Genomic DNA, 21,176 nt, shown 5'->3' with positions numbered 1-21,176 from the left:
AATATATTTGAAGAGTTTGTTGTGTTTCATCTATGTCATTCACTGGATGCTATTATATTAATGAGTTTGAATATATTGGCATATTGTGGCATAGATATAAAATTTTGCATAGCACTATGATAGTACTGGATTATACTAAATGGGAGAGGTAACAATTGGTATCTGTATTGTTACAACCACAAATTGAATTTAATAATTGCTGGTGTCTGCAGAAACATGGTTGTTGCAAGTTTTCTTCAACTACCAAACATGTATTATGTTCCTATGCCAGCAAGGAAAGCAGGAGTCTTCTTAAAAAAAAAAAAAAAAAAAGTCTTGCCCAAGTGAGAACAAAAAGGAACCAAAACTTTGAAAAAGGAAACAAAAAGTAAAAAGGAAACAAAAAAGGATAGAAACTAATCTGAAAAGCATACAAATGTAGCTCCACGTATGCCTTAAAATCTGTATCAGTAATTTGGGGGAGTGTCTGGAATAAATTAGATGCGTGTGCGGAGGAGAGAAATGTGAAGCCCAAATGAAATTCTTTGCGTCTGTCTGTCTGTCTCTATCTTCAGGAAGGGTTTTCTAAAAAAGTTATATTCCTTGCTGTGTAAAGCAATGTATAAATTGATTAAATACTGATGATGTTCAGTGCCTTCTGGGCAAATAAAGATTTGCTTGAAAGAACTCAGAGTAAAATGACTGCTGTAACAAAAATATTTAACTTAGTCCTGAGTTGGCCTTTCATACTTAAGGACTGGAAAAAGGCCATTGTAACACCAATGTATAAACAAGAATGTGAAGTGTTGAAGCCAAAAAATTAGAGGTAGTTAGGCCACAGTCTGTTCTAAGTAAACCGATGGAAAGTGTGAAGGAAAAAAAATGCTGAAAAAGGATTAGCAGGACTTCCTATTAAAGCTTATTAAGAGTGACAGTTGCATATAAAGATGTTTGGTTCAAAAGACAGTATGGGCTTGCACTATCAAAACTTTGACAAAGTTCCTTACCACAGACTCGTAACAAGAGTAAGAGGATAAGAAAACCTATCAAGGGAGCTTTTGCTCCAAGAATAAAATTGAGATATTTTATATATAATGGATTCTCTGCTATAAGATATGATAGTTGGCAATTCAAAAGGCTTTAAAGGGGGAGTAGAACATTAAACAAAAATCTCTGCTTTTTTAAATAGAAAATATTTTACTGGACAGACTGTTGCAGTTAACAGAATGTTTCACAGAATAAGACATAAAATTTAAAGTTTACATCTACGAGATACATTGTCCTTAAAAACTGCACATGCAACATTTAGTAGCAGAACGGAGAGAGAACATCATTATCGTACCAGTACAGGCAAACCTTGTTTTATTGCGCTTTGCTTTATTGCGTTTCGCAGATATTGAGTTTATCAAACAGCACGGCATGCTACAGAGAAATCTTTCGTGAAAGGAAGAGTCAATCGATGTGCAAATTTCATTGTCTTATTTTAAGAAATTGCCACAGCCACCCCAGTGTTCGGCAACCACCACCCTGATCAGTCAGCCGCGATTAACATCAAGGCAAGACTCTCCACCAGCAAAAAGATTTGACTTGCTGAAGGCTCAGATGATGATTAGCATTTTTTAGCAATGTACTTTTTAATTCAGGTATGTACATTGTTTTTTTAGATATGCTATTGCACACTTAATAGACTACAGTATAGTGTAAACATACCTTTTATATGCACTGGGAAACCAAAACATTAGCGTGACTCACTTTATTGTAATATTTGCTTTACTGCAGTAGTCTGGAACCCAACCTGCAATATCTCTGAGGTATGCCTGTATCTGATTGCCTTTGTGGTTTGGAGTTTCAAGTTAAAACTAAAAGCTCAAGGGATTGCTGAGTACTGCTGTTCAGTGCAGCAAAAACACCAAAATGATTAATAATAAAACTGCAGGAAACCCAGACAATGAGCAAAGTCTGACAGAAGCTCTTCCAGGTGGGGTTTGAGCAAAATTGTATTTCCTCTCATGCAAATCCCATTCATTTTAATGGATTGAACATGTACGTACCTCGGCAAAACCTCTCTGTTCAGTTACAAATTCTGTCATTCAATCTCAAACTGAATACAAAAGAAAAGCATCAACATGCAGCTTTCGTGGTCCACCTGGTGTGCACATCCTAGCTCACTTCATCTACTCTTCCTAAAACAGAGAGCATTGAGCCAAGGGAAGGAAATGGAAGAAAGAAAAAGTTAGGTACTACAGATGGGTACATTTTAATTCCTTGGGAGAGGAGACATTTAATACAATGTATGGAGTTTAGAAGCATGCTTGTTTTGCAGTTTTGACTGCCAAACACACCTAATGTTTAACATCAATAATCTAAACAGGAAACTGGGATCTCTGACCTAGGAGTGAAGTCAGTACACAGAAAAAAAATCAGAGGAAAGTACAATTCATAACCGTGTTGGTCACTAAAATAAACCAGGACACAGAAAACAGATATAAAGCGGTGTGCTGTTCTGTTCTTTTAGGAATGTATTAGATATGTTACTTATAAAAACATTAGTCAGGTCAATATTAAGTACTCCTCTTCGTTTTACAGAAAGAAAAGGAATATAACAACATCACACAAATCATTAGGAAGTCCTGCAGTTTTCATGTGGTGCAAAGTTTTCCAGTTGGAAGATTAGATCAACAGCAGCTTCAACATCTGACACTATGTGGTTTGGTTCTACTAAAGCAGGATCAAATCTGAAATCTCTGTGCCCATGAAAGACAGTCTCAGTAATGTTCTCCCTTGTATCAGAAGGCACCTCTGTATGAGGGTTATAAACTCCAGTGCAAACAAGGACAGATCTACAGCTTGTGGCAGTTGCTGATGCAAGTTCATTTTCCCAAGAATTCTCAAACTCCTCTTCCTGAGAAACTGTGGTGGATCTTGCGCCACCCAGCGCTTTGGCCTGGACACGTGCCTTGGAACCTCTTCTGGAGGTCCTCTCTTCAAGGTAGCGGTTGTAAAGATTAGCACCATAAATGTCTGTCATCAGGTTATCCCTAGAAAGCCAGGAAAGTTACATCAGAACTAACATATATGAGGTATATATTTATAATTGTAATATAATTGTTATAATATATAATTGTTCTGGTAACAGAGTTCATTTTTTTTTAGTATGCAGTTTCAATCATTTATCTATCACGTGTTAGAATTTGGAGAGCTGCTTAGAATGAGACACAGGCTACTCTTTGTATAATGTGCCATCCACGCTTCACGGGAACCTGTATGTGTCTAAGCTTGCTTTGTAGGCATTTTACTCCTGATGCAGCAGCTTTGTAAATGCAAATCCTACTGCATGGCATTGCACTGGGCTTCTTGTTCTTTTGAAGAAATAAACTTTAACCTAATTGGGACCTGAATTTCTGTTGCTAAGCAATGCAGTCATAAAGCGCAATGTCATGTGACCGCATCGCTTAGCAACAGCAATCCTGGCAGTCCCTGTTGCCGTTCTTAAGTGAGGATTGTGGGTCGTTAAGCGAGGACCTCATGTGACTGTGTCTTGCAGCTTCCTGGGGCTTCCAACAAGCAAAGTCAAGGGGGAAGCCAGCAGGAAGCTGCAAGTCCTGGGCTGTTTGCAAGCAGGCCAGTGAGTGGATGAGTGCTTTGGCATGCAGCTGGGTGGATCTGCAGTGCAGCGCAAGTGTGGCTGGGTGGAGGAGGGCAGCCAGGCAGGGGAGGAGGTACGACAATCCATGTGAGCACAGGTGGATATGCATGAAGGAGTGTGAGCAGGGTGGTATTGTGGGAGGGCACACACTACAGAGTACGAGATCCTTAGGATAACTCTGTAGCATGCTCTTTGGGAGAAAAGCAGTAGGAGCAACTTGCGACCTTCCCTGTCAGCTTCTCCATTGATTTTGCTTGTGGGAAGCTAATAGGCAAGGTCACAAATGGCGATTACATGACCGTGGGGCTGCTGCAACAGCCAGAACTTTGAGGACCAATTATAAATATCCCTCATTCAGCATTGTCACAACTTTGAATGGTTGCTGAATGAGTGGTTGTTAATAGAGGACTACCTGTATTATTTTAATTATTTTAATTGGAATCAAGTTTCTTTTTTTAAAGGTTACAAGTGTGAATACATTGCACCAGTCTTTTCTAATCCATTGCCAGTGCAATGTCTTTGAGTACAATTCTAATTTCCTCAAAGGGGGATGACAGGAACTATAGTTCAATGCAAGTGGAAAACATCATTTTGAAGATGGGTATATCACAGGCTCAGAAGTGTTCTCACATTTCAACCATTTCATGCATATCCCAATACCAAATTGGTATATCCAAGATGTCAAAAACTTACAGATGACAACCAAATTCAAAAATCTGACATCTCAGGGTTTCAACTTTCAATTGAAGAGGGTTTTTTTTTAAAAGCTTCTCATTAACATGAATAAAATCTGAAATGCACAAGCAGGGTAAGGCATAGGGCCACCTTATTTAACTTATCATGCTGAGATTATTACAGCTCTCCAGATTCCCAGGGGGCTGGGATACAGAATGGGAGAGATGAAAGGAGGCTGCTGGAACAGTTTATCACTCCTTGCATACTCAACAGATTGCCCTTTTAGCTGCTACCCTGCCATGGCATTTCATGCCAAAACAGTCTCATTTTAAAACAGGTAGGGTTATATTACAATGGAATTATTGCCAAAATCAATTTGACAAATAGCTGAAACTATACAGCCATGTGAATAACCAATTATTCAAAAGTTCTCACACATAGCTTTTCCAAATTGAAATCTGTAGCATTTGGACTGAAATCTCTGAAGCATGACACACGACATGAACTACAAGACAAGCTTAGGTGGTGCTGGGGACTATTAATTCCCATTAAGAAAATATGCACAAGACTGGACTGTAACACTTAAGCAGGTAAGAGCAAGTAATTTCTTTGCTAGAAACAACTTCTTAAGATCCTAAAAGGAGGTTTCAAATTAATTGGCAAATTGTATAGTGATATGTAGAAGTATGACACAGGTTCTGTTACTAATTGGCTGTCTAGCCTGTCTCCAAGTTACAAAGAACAAGAGTGAACTGGTAGCTTGCAAAACAATTAGAGCTCAAGATATTTTCAGGGGGCTATCAAAATATTCCTTTCAGTTGTCTATCCCTACTCAACTCTGGAACAATAGCTTGCCTGAAATTTAACTTTTTTCTGTATAGCAAGTGAGAGGGAAGGAAAAAAACCTCTCACCCAATGGCATACAAAGTTTGAATAGGGCTCTTCCATTGCTTTGCAGATGCTTGAGTCCTAATGAGGTACTCTGCATAGTGATAAGTCAGTTCACTAGGCTTTCCCATCAAAGCTTCATATTTCAATTCTTTGCCAGTGATCTTCTTATAAATATTTTCCAAACAAACCATAAATGTTCCATGCCCAAATCTGAAACACAGAAATAACATTTGGTCAATAGAAATAGTTATATGGCTGGCTAGAATAAAAATAAAGGATTACATCAAAAGGAAGAATCTATAAATGCAATTTGTCCAAATTCTTAGCTTCTCTTTCTATGAATTGTAAGGCAAGATTGCTTTGATTAAGTTTTTCTTCTGCCTATATAATTCCTGGCAGTCACTTAAAAGTTGAAGAAATGTGCTAATGGTGTAGGAAAAAAAGTCTGGGCAAGATAGCCTCCACAATACTTTTACAAAGCTGAATTAATTCAGTTTACCATGAGAATATTATCTTGATGCTTTTGGCAGGACCAATTACACACACACACACACACACACACACACACAACGGGTCAAAACTAGACAAAAAGAAAAGTTTAAATCCAAGAGAGAAAGACATTAACCCAGAAGCACTAGTTACATATATGTATATATGTTGTAGCAGTAGATAACTACTACAGTTGTAACAGTAGTCTAATTGACAATTCAATTTCAATTAGGTTTGACAAACTGAGCTATTCCTTTACCTGTAAATAAAAAATAATTAAGTTTGTTCTGTATATACTTGCACATGAAAACTAGAATTGATGTGTTGCCAATGATATTTCTAGTGCATCTTGAAGTAACATTTCCAGCCAAACTCCTTCCCATAGAATGACTGTTCTTATGAGGGGTCTCCCTTTTGCCTCTTTTTCCAGAAATCACCAGGGCAGTGCCCCAAGCATCAGCTAGCAGTGGAAATGCAAAGAAGCTCTAATATACACATAAATGGGCTTCCACATCCCTCCAAGTGGTTGACAAAGCAATAAGTGTGTCTTAAATGAGAGGGAAGGTGTCATCACTGGCCCAGGTATTAATTCAAGCTTGTATATATTCACTGAACATTCAACAGGTCACCATGGTTCTATCTCAAGCCAAACAATGACACCACACATCTTTGACTATAGTACTTGCTGAGAATCTAAGTAAAGTTAGAACCTAAAGAAAAATATCCCCAGAACAACTCTTGTGCAACTCTTACCTTGGAGATTGGGCTTCAGCTGCCCACATCAAGTCCATATTACAAGCCAATACAGGAATATGTGGATAAGTTCCCTGATAAGGATTTCCAGGATAGCCACTTGTCAAAAGAACATCTATTATTAATTGTAGGTTGGTTTCCCACCTCACCGGCTCACCAAACAAAATAACTGCTGTAAGATAAGCACAATACCAATGTGTTACATGTGCATGATTGTAAGCTGTTTCCCAATGCAAAAAAAACACAAAAAACCTTCTGCCTTTCGTGTATACTATAACAAGAGCAGGCAAGCCATGGGCCCAGGCTGCATTTAGTCATTGAACTTACAAAGGCTGCCATGATCATACCATCAAAATCTGGCAGCAAATAAACCAAACGTTAGCCAATAAGCTTGGCACATCTTAAAATGCAGGAATCTTAAAAAAAAATCACAATATAAAAACCACTTGTGATAGCATTACACTGCTATGTCCACTGCTGTTTAAAAGAAAGATAATTACTTTGTATTTATAGTATTTCAGTCCTTTGTCATTTTTAAAAACAGGTGGGAAAAACTACAAGAAGAACAAAGAATCGTATCAAATTGTACAAAAATCAATTTTATGTTAGCTTGGATGATTCACTGACAGTGGAGTAGAACTTTTGTACCATTAATTAGCATGGAGTAATAATGAAGTAACTACTTTAGAATTCCCATTGCTAGTTTTTTTTCATTAGTTTTTAATCCTCATATGAAATTGAAACTGCAAAATTGAGGTTTTGGCAAAGAAGTAGAAACATAACAGCTTAACTTTAATGGTAGATTTATAAAGAAAGGAGATAGTATAAAAATCAAAGGAAACAAATAAATATAAAGGTCATTTATATAATATATAAATATTTACTGTCATTGTAAAAGGACATGTATACTGTATATGATGACTGTCACATTCCTATTCAGATATGTAACAGCAGCTACTAAGTTAACAAAATACTTTAAGAACTACCACAAAGCAGTCCATTTTACTTGGAATAAATTACAGAATTAAACATAAACACCTAGACATACTGACCTTCAATTTTGGGGAATTCCACTGTGGGTGAATGCTACAAAGAAAAAACAAGTTACATTTACTAAGAAAAGTATCCTTTATTAGCATGAAGAAGTAATGAAATAAATAAGCCTCTAAACATGATGGGCATACCCCACGTTCTGATGAAATTCTCAACATCTCTAAGAAATGAAAAACCATAAGGAGATATTTCATTTCCCATTTACATAACCTACACACCTGCCTCTTAGATCTTGAACGTTTTATCCCATAAGCTTACCCATATAATTGCTAATATCTCTTCGCTTACAGATGACACTCCTAGGTACTGTATTTTTCCATCTGTAAGATGATACTTTTTTCTAAAATCAATACATTAAAAATTGAAGGGTGTCTTATGCAAGGAAGTAAGCTGAGGAGAGAACCGCGCAGTTGTGAAACTGCCCATACTTTGTCTCTGCAAACAGGCTTCCTCCTATCACGAGCCTCCAATCATGAGTGAAATAGCTTGTCTCTGCAAACAGACTTCCTCCAATCACGAGCCTTATGTAACTGACGCCAGCTGACGCTGAACAAACCAATTAAAGGAAGGCTGATTGCAGAGACAAGCTATCAGCAGTTTCACTCATGACTGAATGTAATCAATTATGCAAAAGAGCATGGAAATAGAGCTGCAGAGAGACAGTTTGGACCTCCTCCCACTGAGTGTATCACGTAAATGTTACCTAATTACTAAATAAAAATGTGTTCTGCTTTACCTTTAAAATATTGATTTCTTAATTTTGGGTTGGAAAAGTGGGGGTCGTCTTATACATGGGGGCATCTTATAGATGGAAAAATACGGTATATAACACAGAATCCCCTCTAACACCTCACTCATATCTTTAGGCCTAATTCAACATGCCACCGGTTTTTTTTCTCCACTCTTCCAATTGCACCTGAGTTCATCTGAAAGTTCTTACTATTAGCCTCATGTCATTTCCACATATTCAACTGCAGTCCACTTTGGTTTGTAGAATTCACTTTATGCTCAACAGCACAATAGCATAGGTCTGAGGATGAAAACCATCTTCATGCATTCTTCTTCAATACTCTATTGTTAATGTTTTTATAACATACACATTCATTGACTTAACAAATGTGTGTTGAATTTCAGCTTCACAGTTAAAATTTACAATCTAAAAGGATGAGGAGACTAAAACTTGGTCAGGCTGATTCGGGTTTATGGAACCTGTAATCTAACATCGCAGTTTATATCTGGCATAAACTTAACCAATCTTCTCCAAGACAATGATTTTAAGTTGGATTTAAATACTCATGGAAAAAGACTGGGGACACCAGAACTAGATTATACCCTAAAATTGGCTGAACAGATCAATTACTACTGAATTAAATAATTTTTCTCTGATTCTCAGCTTTTCTTTATCCGTATGTGTATTTGCTGCAAGATGGTGTTTCACCAACATCTAACATTATAGCATGCTTACGAGCATATAGTAAGAGAAAAGAGCAAAGAAAAGGAACAAAATTGCATCACAAAATAAAAACCACACCTACTCCTTTCTGCAAAACAAGCAAGCCTACGTACGTCATTAGAGGGTTAACCGTACATTGACCTGAACTCCAGTAGAGAGGAGAGTTTTAGCTGAACAAAGCTGGTTCAGTCCAATGCTGCTGCCTTCTTTACCCTCTTCTCTACTACAATACTCGAGCCTTTGTGTTATTAATCACTGGAAACATTTCCTCAGCTGCTCTCTCGGCAGCTACCAAATCTGTTCTAAGATCAGTCAATACTGAGTAACTCTAAGAACAAAAAGTGCAATCTTTTAAATGCTATGAATAACATAAGGAAAGATACTTGCATACTTTGTTTACACAGCACATAATTTTTTGGCAATTAAATTAACAGTACATTTTACATGAAAGAAACAGTAAGACTTACACAATCAGACAGACTTTCACCATTAAGTTACTGTTTTTAATGTGTGTACGTGGGGAAATTTTTATCCTGCTCTATGCTATAATCCAAGCTAAAACCCACGTTCACCATGTTGCTATTTGTATTGAGAAGGAAATTCCTACTGGCACGAAAGCGAACTGGCAACAATATGTCAAAGAGTTAATATAAACTCATATATATAGCTTAAAATAAAAACTCCTAGCCTAACAGAGCAGAACATCTTTTAGGTACCTGTTGAAAATTCACATTGACACCCATGTCTACCTGGTATGAATGCTGGAAATATGTCCCCCAGCACCTTTTTAATGAATGTTTTATTTTTATTGAATATTGTTTCATATTAACTTGTACTTATTTTACTATACTTCATGCCACTGTGTGAAACATCATCAGACAAGATAGAGTGAACTAATCCCTTCACATAGATGTGGTAAAAATAAGGTAAAAAAATATCACAGTAAGTAAAACTAGAAGTCTCTTTAGTCAAGCTTCATGTAGTTTTCTTAATATGGAAAGAGTTTTGTTGCTAAATCTTCCTGGTCTGGCCTATATTACTGGTATTTCCTGGAGATCTCTCAGCTAAGTACTAACCTGGATTGACTCTACTTAATTTCTGAGTCTAGACAAGGTAAGTGAGATACTGCCACCTTCTAAGACCTGTTCAGGAAGGTATTTAGCATTTGGAAGGACAGTGTTTTTCTGCCACACTCAAGCCCATCTTCAGAACTGGTTAAGAGTTTTCAAGCAGTTCTGGTTTTCCTGGGAACAGACAGAGAAGCCTGAATCACAGCAATGTGGTCTTGTCCATTTAGTGTTCCTCATTCTCCTATCAGTCAGCCCACCTATTGCTCTCTTTATTGCTCTGCAGTAAGAGCAGTTGACACTATCTAGTTCAGAGTGGAAGCAGCAGACATGGGGCCGTGGGATGGAGTGTTGGGTCAAAGGGCCGAAGGGGTTTATGTGAAGACATGGGCTGAAATAGCTTTTTCAGGTAGTATATTTCTTTCAATTTGTGTATGTGTTTATAGGATAGTCAGGCCCAAAGTTAGTAGAAGTGGTACTCCCAATGTTTTGTGCTTGGCCGTCATGGTTGCCCAGGTGACATTAATTTTGGAGTCCTCTAGTTTTGAATCTAGTTGCTTGATATCATTAATGTCATTGCTAAACCTGGTGGCAAAGGAACCAATGTAAGTCTTACTCATCCTTGGAAAGCAGAAGAGCATTTACATGACAAGCAGCCCAATAGGCTGCTCTGCTATAATTACAGGCAATGTAAAAAATGTCAAAGAAATTATTAAAGAAAAAGAGCAATAAAGCACAGTACACTTACCAAAACGTTAGGTCTTCTGTCATGATCCACCATGTCCAATAAGGGATAGGTTTCTCGCAACATGTCAATTGTAATAGGCTGACAAAATCCAAGACTAATGGCATATTTGTTATGGATAGCAATGCATCTATGTTTTAACAAAAGGCATATTTGTTTTGCTTTCCCCAAACAAGTAATACATTTGAAATGGCAGTGACAGACTTATTCTAAGTACAGAAAATGTTTCTATATCCTCTGGGAGAATACATACAGTACAGGAAGAGTGATAAACAGTCTTTGTTCATTGGCTCACTTTACATTTAAGACTCTTATGAAAGCTAATTTTTATTCAGAAGTACAACAATGTCCAAGAACAAGTTTCTTATTAACTCATTATAATTTACGGTACATTCCGATCTGAAACATTTGTGAGAGTTCCTAATAAATGGCTTCAAACTGATTTCTAGGAACTTTGCTTTGAAAATCATTAGCTCTGCTTTGCTCAAAAAAAGAGGAGTTTGAGGCAGTGGGTAACTATCCCAAGGAGTCAAGAGGCAAAAGAGTACTACTCCCCCTTCTTAGTTTGGCTGTCTTTTCACATCCTTTACAATCCCATTTGAGATCTCCTAAGTTCACTGCAGTTCATGGGAGACATTTTATGCTTTTTCTCTACAAAATGTATCTTTGGATCTTGAGAAAAGCCAACGCACACAATGTGCTTAACCCTAGCACATCCCCTTATCATGCTTCTTCAGCCCAATGCAGAATAAACCAAGTATTTCCAAGGATACTGCTTAGCAATGTCAAGGAGTGGGCCTTGTCCTGATACAAGCACACATTTGTCATGGTAATGTTTGAACATTCGCAAAGGACTGTGGGACATCATAACTTGGTCTTGGGAAATCTAGGAGAGAGAAAGAATTGATAATCAGTTTTCATTCTTGTATTCTTCAAGAATGAGAAATGAGAAAATAGGTTGCTTACTTTTAACAGCACTAATATATGGAACTGCATAAAATTAACCAATCCCTAAAGAGTAGCTGTTAATGACTGATTACTGTCCTCTAACAGAATTTGTCAAAAAGGACTTGGAAATGCTTGGCAATTTTATTAAAGAATGGCAAGATTTGCAATGAAGCTTAAGAGGCTACCTCTATCAGTTGAAGGCAAAATCCTAAACTATATATAAATAAAAGACAATTCTTTATTCATGAAGAAAACAGTCCCACATTCAATAGACTAAAGTTACTCACTGGAACTTCAAGAAGATGGGACAGCTGGTCTGCTTTCTTCTGACAAAGACAGTTTCCTGCATTGGTAACAAATACTACAGGCACCAAAAGTTGTCCCTGAGAATTAAGTAGTTTTTGAAAGGCTTTTCGGGCAGCAGGAATGGGTGTCCTTCCTCGTACCAATACTCCATCAATATCAAACAGAATGCCAAAGGTAGGTTGTACACCTAGCTGAAAGGGAGGAGGGAAACAAGAGAAAGAAAACTGTTGTCAACCAGATTTCACATAGCTTAAATTCATAATATGCTTATGCAGAGTGTTATTCTTCTTTGTTCCAAGCAACTTCATATAAATATATGGTTCCTCCCTCCCTTTCACTGTATACAGTATTTACAACAGTCGTGTGAAATTGCTAGAAGTGGCTAATATTCTCTTAATAATCCTGCAAGGGTGCTTTCACTGAGGAGTATGCTTGGCTCAAGGCTATATATTAAGTTTTATAACTGAATTGGGATTTTAATTCTATTATTCCAGGAGCACTCATTTTGGCACTTATACATCCTATACTCAATCACAACATGACCAAAGTGTTGCCACATTACAGATTAAGTGTGGCACTCACATTTAAAAAAAATTAAAATTCACTGCATGAGCTGTATGTCCAGATGGATATCTGGGAAATTTCTTCATAAGAGCATTACTGCTGAAATGTTCATACTTGTTATGAATATTATAGTGCAATTGTGTAACCTTTGCTTAATCTCAGCATGTATTCAACACTTTGCCTTGTCTAAATGATTATAGTTGACAGTAATTATCAAGAAAGTATATTTAGATTACCCAGCAGACCTTAATTAATGACTTGAACACTAAGAAAGCACCCAATACTGTGCTAAGACTTACTAAAAGCTACCTACCGCTGGTTTGCTATCTTTTATAGAGTCTCATGATAATGAACTGGACCATCCCAATGTGGGACTTGCCACAACACAATAAAAACCATTTGCAAACTCCTCAAAATATAAGAAGCCATTTCAGAGGTGGCTGTGGAACTGCTGTGAGAAGCAAACAGCCACTTTGTGCTATCTGCATACTAACGGGTGTTTAAGGGAAATCACAGGGTAAGTGACACTTTGTCATTCCTTGCAAATATAATTCTGCTTTCCTAGAATGGTGGTGGTGATAATAATAGATCCTTTTCAGCTTAAAGTATTTTAAATTAATCTACTTCCAACTTTCATTGGGTAATTTTTCATAGCTAAAGAAGCATTTCTTAAAGCCTGAAGCTTATAGAACTACAGACATGATTTTATAAAGAATGAAGAAAGTGGCAAAGTAGAACATATATCATGCATACAAATACTTTGGTGTAGAATAGAGTGGGAAGAAGATGCACCCAGAGATTGTTAAACTGCTGCCTAGCCAGCCTGTCCCACACCATGTTTACTTATTTAATCCACTTATATACCACTCCTCATGTCAATCCCATTTCAAAGCAACGAGAAACCTTCTCTCTCCATACACCAATACTCTCCTCCTAACTCCCAATACTGTTGCTCTTCCACTTTTAGCTCCCCAAAGTAGAAAGTGTCCCAGTGTTGATCAGCCTCACCACTGATACAGGATGTCAGGCAGTCTTTTAAAAGAACCTTTTATTTAAAAAACATGAATGGAAACCTACCACCTTGCAAAGCAAACCATCCAGTTCAAAGATAATCAGTACGTCCAACCATTTCCCTGGGCCCCCCAAGGCTCCCTTAGAAAATAAAACACTTTGGCTGCAGCCCAGCACTTTCTTTGCCTTCAGGCGTATGTGTGTTTAGGGACTGACCACACCCAGCATTCTGTAAGCAGGTTGATCACTTATTCTCAAATCCCAAATGTGTCCACTAGCTAAAGGTTGGGGGTCACCTGAAGAATGACTCTTGCTCAGAAGCATATTTCCAGCATTTGGAAACACAACCTACAAAAAATTATTGCCTGATATGTAGCTTCTTGTTCTTGAGTATGAAGAACTCTAATGGCTGGCTTCACATATTGCTCAGTCATAATGTGGGTTGTCTGGTTTAATGTGGTATGTGAACCCAGCCAACTGTGGTCTATTTGACAAACCAAGAGTGAAAGAGGAAGAGCCATCTCATTTGGAAAGATTATTGATGAATCAAATACATGCAATCTGCAAAGAAATAGCATTTTGTAATATAGCCAGATGAAGTGAAAAAAATGCTTGTGGAAAGAGAGGGACAATGCATTTGACAGAAAAGATCCCACGTTCCTTTGCCGGGCATCTACTAATACCATGTCAATGAAGTCAAGGCTATAAATTGTAAGGTGTAAAAGTCATTAACTTGCCATGAGTCCCAGATAGCAGACTTGTAGAAAACAATAGGAAACAACACACAGACACTTCATATTTAAAAAGCACAATTTTATCTGTGTTAACCTACTTAATAAATATATACCTTGATAAAAAAATATCTAAGCAATATTTTTTTTATTATTTGGGAAAGAAGATAATGTTATCTCAGGTTATCCATCCAAAACTATTTGTCCATCATGAGACATAAATTATTAACTAAATAACGGGATTAGAAAAAGGGATCAGATGGAGAAGAATTTCAGCTACTAGAAAAAGCAAGCTCACGCCTTGTGTTTTTGATTCAGGTGTATTTGTTAAACAGTTATTTCTATTCAGTAAGTCTTGTTAGGGATTGGATTATATTAATGCTATTTTGATCTGCAAAACTCTTATTTTATTAAAAAGAAATACACTCTCAGAGAAGCATAAAAATAAATACATTTAAAACCTCTGGAGATACGTGTTCCAGAAAAGCATGAATGTGCAATTCAAATATTCCAACTGGGAAGCTTATGGCTTACTTGAAACAAGAGTCATATTAGGTTTTTCAGTGTATAACAATAGTTCACACACTGCATCAATTTGAGCACATACTAAGTTTTAATATAACCAAAGCTAACCCTTATTCAGGGAAGAAAATAAGCACATTAAACAAATAAAAGTACACAATACTTTTCTGGTTTTTCAATGGTTGAATTAGTTGAAATAAAAATGTGGTAAAAAGATTCTAGTAGCTTTGTGTAAGTACCTTTTTTCTGGTTGAAAAACTGGAGCGAATAATGCACATATTTCACATTTTTTAATTGAGGATTCCATTATCAGCCTGCAAACTTTGCTTCCTATATTGCTTTTCAAACTGTTTAGACCATAACTATCTCCACAAATACTAGCATCTGACAATCTGACCGGTATGTCAACTAGCAAAGATGCTAAGAAAGTATCAGTGGGAATTAGTCATGACAAGAGAATATGCATTGTCATTAGCATTAAATATGTCATGAATCCCTTCACTCAAAGGAGTGTAGTTTTCCTATTGTAAGTGCCCTTGACACCTGTAGGAAGTACTGCACTTATTCATTTTGCTATTTTTACTGGGAGATGTTCCTGCAATCCAATTTATGAATAGTGTACTTGTACAATGGCCAAAACTGATCAAACATAAATAACTGGAAACTTCTACTGGGCAAGTTTCTCCATGCATATAGGCACATGGTCAAGAGGAGAAAATTTCTGGGATAATTAAGATCATTGGTAGTTTATAGTATACAATATTTATATGTATTTATAAAGGCTATGAATCCTCCCACTGTATTCTGAGATCCCACAGTAATATTTTTATATGATTAGATGTTTAAGTAGTTAGTTTAGAGATAATTATACATTGCATTTATTCATGCCAGGTTAGATAGTAGCATTTATATATCCAATTACTGCATAATTTCAGTACACATTTGCCCACTAAGTATATGGGGATAGTAATAACATATGATTAGTCATTTTAGTTTAACTTTGCCCAGAAATCAATAAGAAATTATTGGCATAATGTCTGCATTCCATTTGCCACAGCACTGCTGGAAAAAAAAAATCAAGAGCAGCTTGAAAGGTAGAACTCATTATGTGCCATCAAGATGTTGTCAGTTCTTAGCAAAACTACAGAGATTATCTCCAGGAGAATCTGTCCCCATCCTGGTTCTTCAGGGCTTTCAATGGAACACCTATTACTGCTATAAGTGTATCCACCATCTGCTCTTTCCTTCCACCTTCCCCAGCATTATAGACTTCTCCAGAGAGTTAGGTCTCTGCATGTTTCCAAAGTATGATAATTTGAGCCTGGTCATTTGTGCCTCTAGTAAGAACTCTGGGTTGATTTGTTTGATATTCTATTTATTTTCTTGGCTGTCCATGGTATTCTCAGGAGTCTTATCCAACACCAGATTTCAAAAGCATCAGTATATTTCCTATCCTGCTTCTTCAAAGTCTACTTCCATACAGTATCACAGGGAAAAACCATTGCCTGCATGATTTTGATCTTTTGAAAGGTAGAAAACTATTGCTAAAATAGGTAAAAGTGAAACAGGAACATAGAAGGATAAACTTATATAAAAATTCCAGCAATCTAAGTTTTAAATGTTCAATTTGAATGCATTTGATGGCTAGTAGTGATGGCTCGGTTTTGTAAATGGTTGCAAGTATAAACACAATCCCAAATTTTCTTTATCTTTGGGATAAATTTTCTTTATCTTTGTACACGTAAATAAAGCCAAATGAACAAATGGCTATTACAAAATAAACCCACTGCAAAACCAAATTATAAAGCCTTCTCAAATAACTCATTATGACTTATAATTCATACAATGAAGTATTTCTGAAAATCTGAAAGACCTCATGCCTTTTACAATATTGCAAACCATCATCCTCATTAATGGCAAAGTTGCAGCCCAAGTTGATTTGCTCTTATTTGTGCCTGCCTTTCAACAGGAGCGTAGTGTCTAATTTCAAATATTACTGTATTTTTCATGTACAGTGACCTTCCTTATAGAAACATAAACCTCCCTGGGATCAAAGTAAGCTAGGACAAATTATGTGAAGGCACCAGAACCCTCTCTGCTCATCAACAGGATAACTCTGCAAAGACAGAACAGAATGGTACCAGATTTGGTGTGGTGGTGAAGCTGGCAAAAAAAAAAAAAAATCAAATTTGAAAATGGTGATGTAGATCAGTGATGTAGAAAAAAAATTCAGTTCTTCCCTATGAGAGGCACAGTAGGGTAGCAGCTTCTAATGTTGTTGGCTGTTCCATTCTCACGTTCCATTCCATTCTCAATCCTGTGACTCAGAGTGCAGCATAGGCAAACTGCACTGTTTCTATACATGAAGGGAGAGCAGATACACAGAGGTGCAATATATTATTTTGTTATACAGATGTTAAAACAGATGTCTCCAATGGCCACTGCCACTAAGAGGCTCAAAAGATTTCCAGAAGCCACATTCTGCATGCTGATTTTGTTCTTCTTTATCCTTTTTTTTTTGCAGCAAATATTTATCAATTGATCATTCTCATCTTATCCCTTCTCATACATGGTTACTGATAATGAGCACAAAGATTAATGCTGGTTTGTGAATCTTAATAACTCTGAATATGACCCTCCTGTAAACATAAAGGTAATACTGATGTACTCTTTCCTCCACATATGTGGCACCCAGTATACTAGTTCCTTGTTTAAGGAACTACAGCAATAGTGCTGATGATTACAAAAGGAGTGTTACTAGTTTAGACAGGTTACTTGAGCCCAAATCATTTGAAACGTTGAGAGGGTTTATATAGAACTTCTAACCTAAATAACTTCTCCAGCTAGCAAACAACACAGAATTCCTATGTTTGGTTAACTCAGTGATGATAAAAAAGGCAGCACATGCTTAAAAGCCAGAGTGGATTAGAAAGAAAACGTTAGCATTCTTTATTATTTAAAACAAACACTTTTCTGCATGAATTGTTTAAAACAAGATAATTGGGCTTAAAATGAACTGAGAAAGTTAAGCAAACATTTCAGAATACAAATTCTTGATCCCCCAAATCTGAGTGTGCATGTTAACAGCTTGGTATAATAACTTCTAAATAACTCATTAAATATAAGTTTTACACTGCCCAGGAGTACAGGAATGGTCAGGAATTCAGTCTTCTTCTGCAGCAAAAGCAAAAGTTGGATGTTGAAAGAACAGAAAAGAAAACCCACTGACAGAAACAGCAACTAATGGTAATCTGTGGAGTCCTTGGTGCTCTCTGAGCTTGGTTGTTTGCTTGCAGATGTTTCATTATCCAACTAGGTAACATCATCAGTGCTTGTGAGTGTGGAGTTTGCTTCCTGCTTATATACAGTGGCTTGCACCCCCTGCCAGTGTTGGCGGGGGTGTGGTTTTCTCCTTGATAGTTCCTTGACACCCCCACCAACACTGGCAGGGCAAGCCACTGTATATAAACAGGGAGCAACCCCACACTCACTAATACTGAGGATGTTACCTAGTTGGGTAACGAAACGTCTGTAAGCAAACCACCAAGCTCAGAGAGCACCAAGGACTCCACAGTTCACCCCTCAGCTACAGATATCCTCTTCTACTGGTAATCAATCTGGCAGGAACAGAATGGCAGCTCCTGAGCAAAAAGTAAAAACCACGTTGCTGGCTGCCTGAAAAGAGTGTGGTGCCCTGGCTTAACTCCTTTCCTGGCAAAGCCACAGCTGCAGCCAGAAGTCACGGCTCTGCCTTCCCTCACTGACCTGTTTCCTCCACATCCTCAGCTGCTCCCAGCGTCTGCCTCCATCCAGGGGTTTAGCTCTCCCCCTCCCACACAGGTCGGGAGGCGAGGCGAGGCGAGGCGAGCAGAGCAGAGCAGGCGGGCAGGCAAGAAGGCCAGAGCACGTGGTCTAACAGAAGGAAGGAAAACAGCCGAGGTGAAGCAAGACCCGGAGAACAGGAAAATGAATGAACGGGAACAGCGCAGAGCAGAGCAGCGAACGGAAAGAAAGAAAAGTTACAGGGGAAGGGAGGGTAGAAAAGAAGAAAAAATTAAGTGGGGAAACAGTAAGCGGGAATAAAAAATGGAGAGGGTCGAAAAGAAAGGGGCCAAAACTGATACTCCGCCTTCCCCCGGCATCCAGGCAAATGAAACCGCGGAGCCCACGCTCAAAGCGGTTCTCCCCGCGTACGGCAGGGTCTTCTGAAAGCAGACGGCGCCAGGGCGTCCTTCCCTCCCGCTCTGTTCTGGTTTGAAAGAAACGCCGCCCGGCTCCCGCTACACGTCACACCCTCGGCGCTTGCTCTGGTTGGGGATGGGGAGCTCCCAAAAGCCCCCCTCCCCCCGGGCCAGAAAAGCGGGCAGCCCCTCTTACCTGGGCGCTGCCTCTGCTCTCTCCGGAAGCTGCCGGAGCCGGACTCGGAGCCTTGTGGCAAAGCCCGACCGGCCCCCGAGGTCCCGCGGCCAGGGCTCTCTGGAGACGCCGGCAGAGGAGGGACAGCGGGCCACGCATAGCGCCCCTTCCTCGCGCGGGCTCGCCGGGGCCGAGGCAGCCCTCCCGCCGCGGGCTCGGAACGGCCACCAGCGCCCTGCCGCCGCCGCGGCGAGAGGGCCGCCGCCGGCTTCTCCTAATGCCTCTCCGGGCCCGCCCCGCTGCTACGTCGCCGGGAGGTGGAGCCTGCCCGGCACCGACCTGCCCTTTCGCGTAGGTCCCCTCGCCGCCTCCGCTTCTGCGAGGACCCTGCGGGGGGAATCGCCGGGGCGGCTCTCGAGCTCGCCGCCCGCTTCGCTTTGCCGATGGTTACGCAACTAAGTTTCTTACCCGCCTTTCTTCTTCGGCAGTGGGTGGGCAATTTGCCTGGGGGCTTGTCACTTTCTCCTTTCTGCAGCTTGCCCCTGTCGGTTAGAAAAGCAAAGAAAGGAATCCTGGATTTTGGTTAAAAAGGCAGGGAACCTGTCGACACTATGCAAAGCTCCTTTACTGAAATTAAATAAAATTATTAACAGGATAAACATATGGAAATTTCACTCATTACCTCAAAGTCGAAATTTCGGTAAAGTTTGTATCAGTAAGAATGATGCTCCTAATTTAAATCCCATTGCAGAACAATTGTTATACCAGAGAAGCAAATCTAAAATAAAAACAAACAAACAAATATGCATTGAATCCATTTTCAGAATCTGAAACAAATTAATTAACAGCAACTGATTTTTATTACACCACCACTGGCATTTGGGGGAAATTGGCCCGTAATTTTGAATGCCTGTTTTTTTTATACAAACATACACCCCCACCACGCTATTCCTTTTGATAAACTGCAGAAAAGGGAAGAAATGCTAAGCCAAAGAAACTAAAGGCATATAATATGAAAAAGAAATTCAGCTAAAGCTAGATTGTATCCATACCATTTACTATAGCTCTCCATAACATTCTGCCCTTGTAAAGCATTCTCAGTTCCACCACTTTTTATTCTTTACACTTCTCTTTCTGAGGTTCTGATCAATTTCATCCAACCCCAGCCTTCTCATCTTTTCCTCCTCTCAGTCCATCCATTCTTCCTTCATACATTTGTTTTGTGACTCAGTCTTCATTCATTCTATGTATGTAACCAACTCAGCATACTTCTTTAGTACAGAGGTCACTCACTTTTGTAGTCAATCCACATTCCTTCAGCACTCATACATCCTTGACCATATCTCTTCTTGCTTTACCACACACACTTCTAAAGGACCCCAATCCTACAGAATTCAACTTAGTTTAGTTTTTCCTAGTAATATTGAACTTGTGCTTCCATATAACAATACCGGCAGAAACATTCTTACATGTAACTATTTTTGCTTCTTTCAATAAACATGAAGTCCTCACAACACACCATACAATACTCACTGATATTCTATCAGCATTTGTGCATCTGAAAATGTCTGTTTCCCATCTTTAGTAAACATTCTACCAAGGTATACAATTTAATTCACTACTATGATTTTTTTTATCATTTATATACAACTGGTAATCAATGAGTCCATTTTCCCTGTCAAACCTAACGATCTTGAATTAATTAATTCTGAGATCCATGCTCTTCATTGTACCATACAATACATCTAATACGTATTGCAAATCATTCAGGTTTTCTATCAACAACCTGGCATTGTCTGCACACAAAGACACTTATGGACCCAATCAATGCATATCTACTGTCACTATAAGTGTCTCTGATACATTTATCTATTAATATATTCAGCAAGCATGGGAACATCACACATCCTTGTCTTACTCCCTGCCCAATGTTGAACCATTCATTAGGCATTTCATTTAATCATTTACATATACTTTACTTCCACTA

The 21,176-nt window shown here is 38.5% G+C and overlaps 1 protein-coding gene across 5 annotated transcripts; it reads right to left on the bottom strand.

Moving 5' to 3' along the window:
- Positions 1-1,585: 1,585 nt before the first annotated feature.
- LOC103051262 (haloacid dehalogenase-like hydrolase domain-containing 5) lies at positions 1,586-20,524 on the bottom strand. 5 transcript variants are annotated; one of them, XM_088134136.1, is made up of 10 exons: positions 19,872-20,524; positions 19,658-19,731; positions 18,599-18,745; positions 11,987-12,196; positions 11,525-11,637; positions 10,755-10,848; positions 7,486-7,519; positions 6,434-6,605; positions 5,213-5,401; positions 1,586-3,017 (listed from the first exon to the last, which is right to left on the bottom strand). In XM_088134136.1, exons 3-10 carry the CDS (start codon positions 18,611-18,613, stop codon positions 2,600-2,602), a joined length of 1,245 nt encoding a protein of 414 aa, XP_087990262.1. In that variant the 5' UTR covers positions 18,614-18,745; positions 19,658-19,731; positions 19,872-20,524; the 3' UTR covers positions 1,586-2,599. The 5 variants fall into 5 exon arrangements, with proteins under 5 accessions (XP_087990262.1, XP_087990263.1, XP_087990260.1 ...); XM_088134137.1 differs by lacking the exon at positions 19,872-20,524 and having other exon boundaries at positions 19,658-19,853; XM_088134134.1 differs by lacking the exons at positions 19,658-19,731; positions 19,872-20,524 and adding an exon at positions 19,211-19,598 and having other exon boundaries at positions 6,434-6,602.
- Positions 20,525-21,176: the final 652 nt, after the last annotated feature.

Source organism: Python bivittatus, unplaced genomic scaffold, assembly GCF_059951505.1.
Source record: "Python bivittatus isolate LINGU-HERP-01145 unplaced genomic scaffold, Pbiv_v1 ctg000080_np1212, whole genome shotgun sequence".
Lineage (NCBI taxonomy): Eukaryota > Metazoa > Chordata > Lepidosauria > Squamata > Pythonidae > Python > Python bivittatus.
This window is presented reverse-complemented; position numbering and strand designations above follow the sequence as displayed.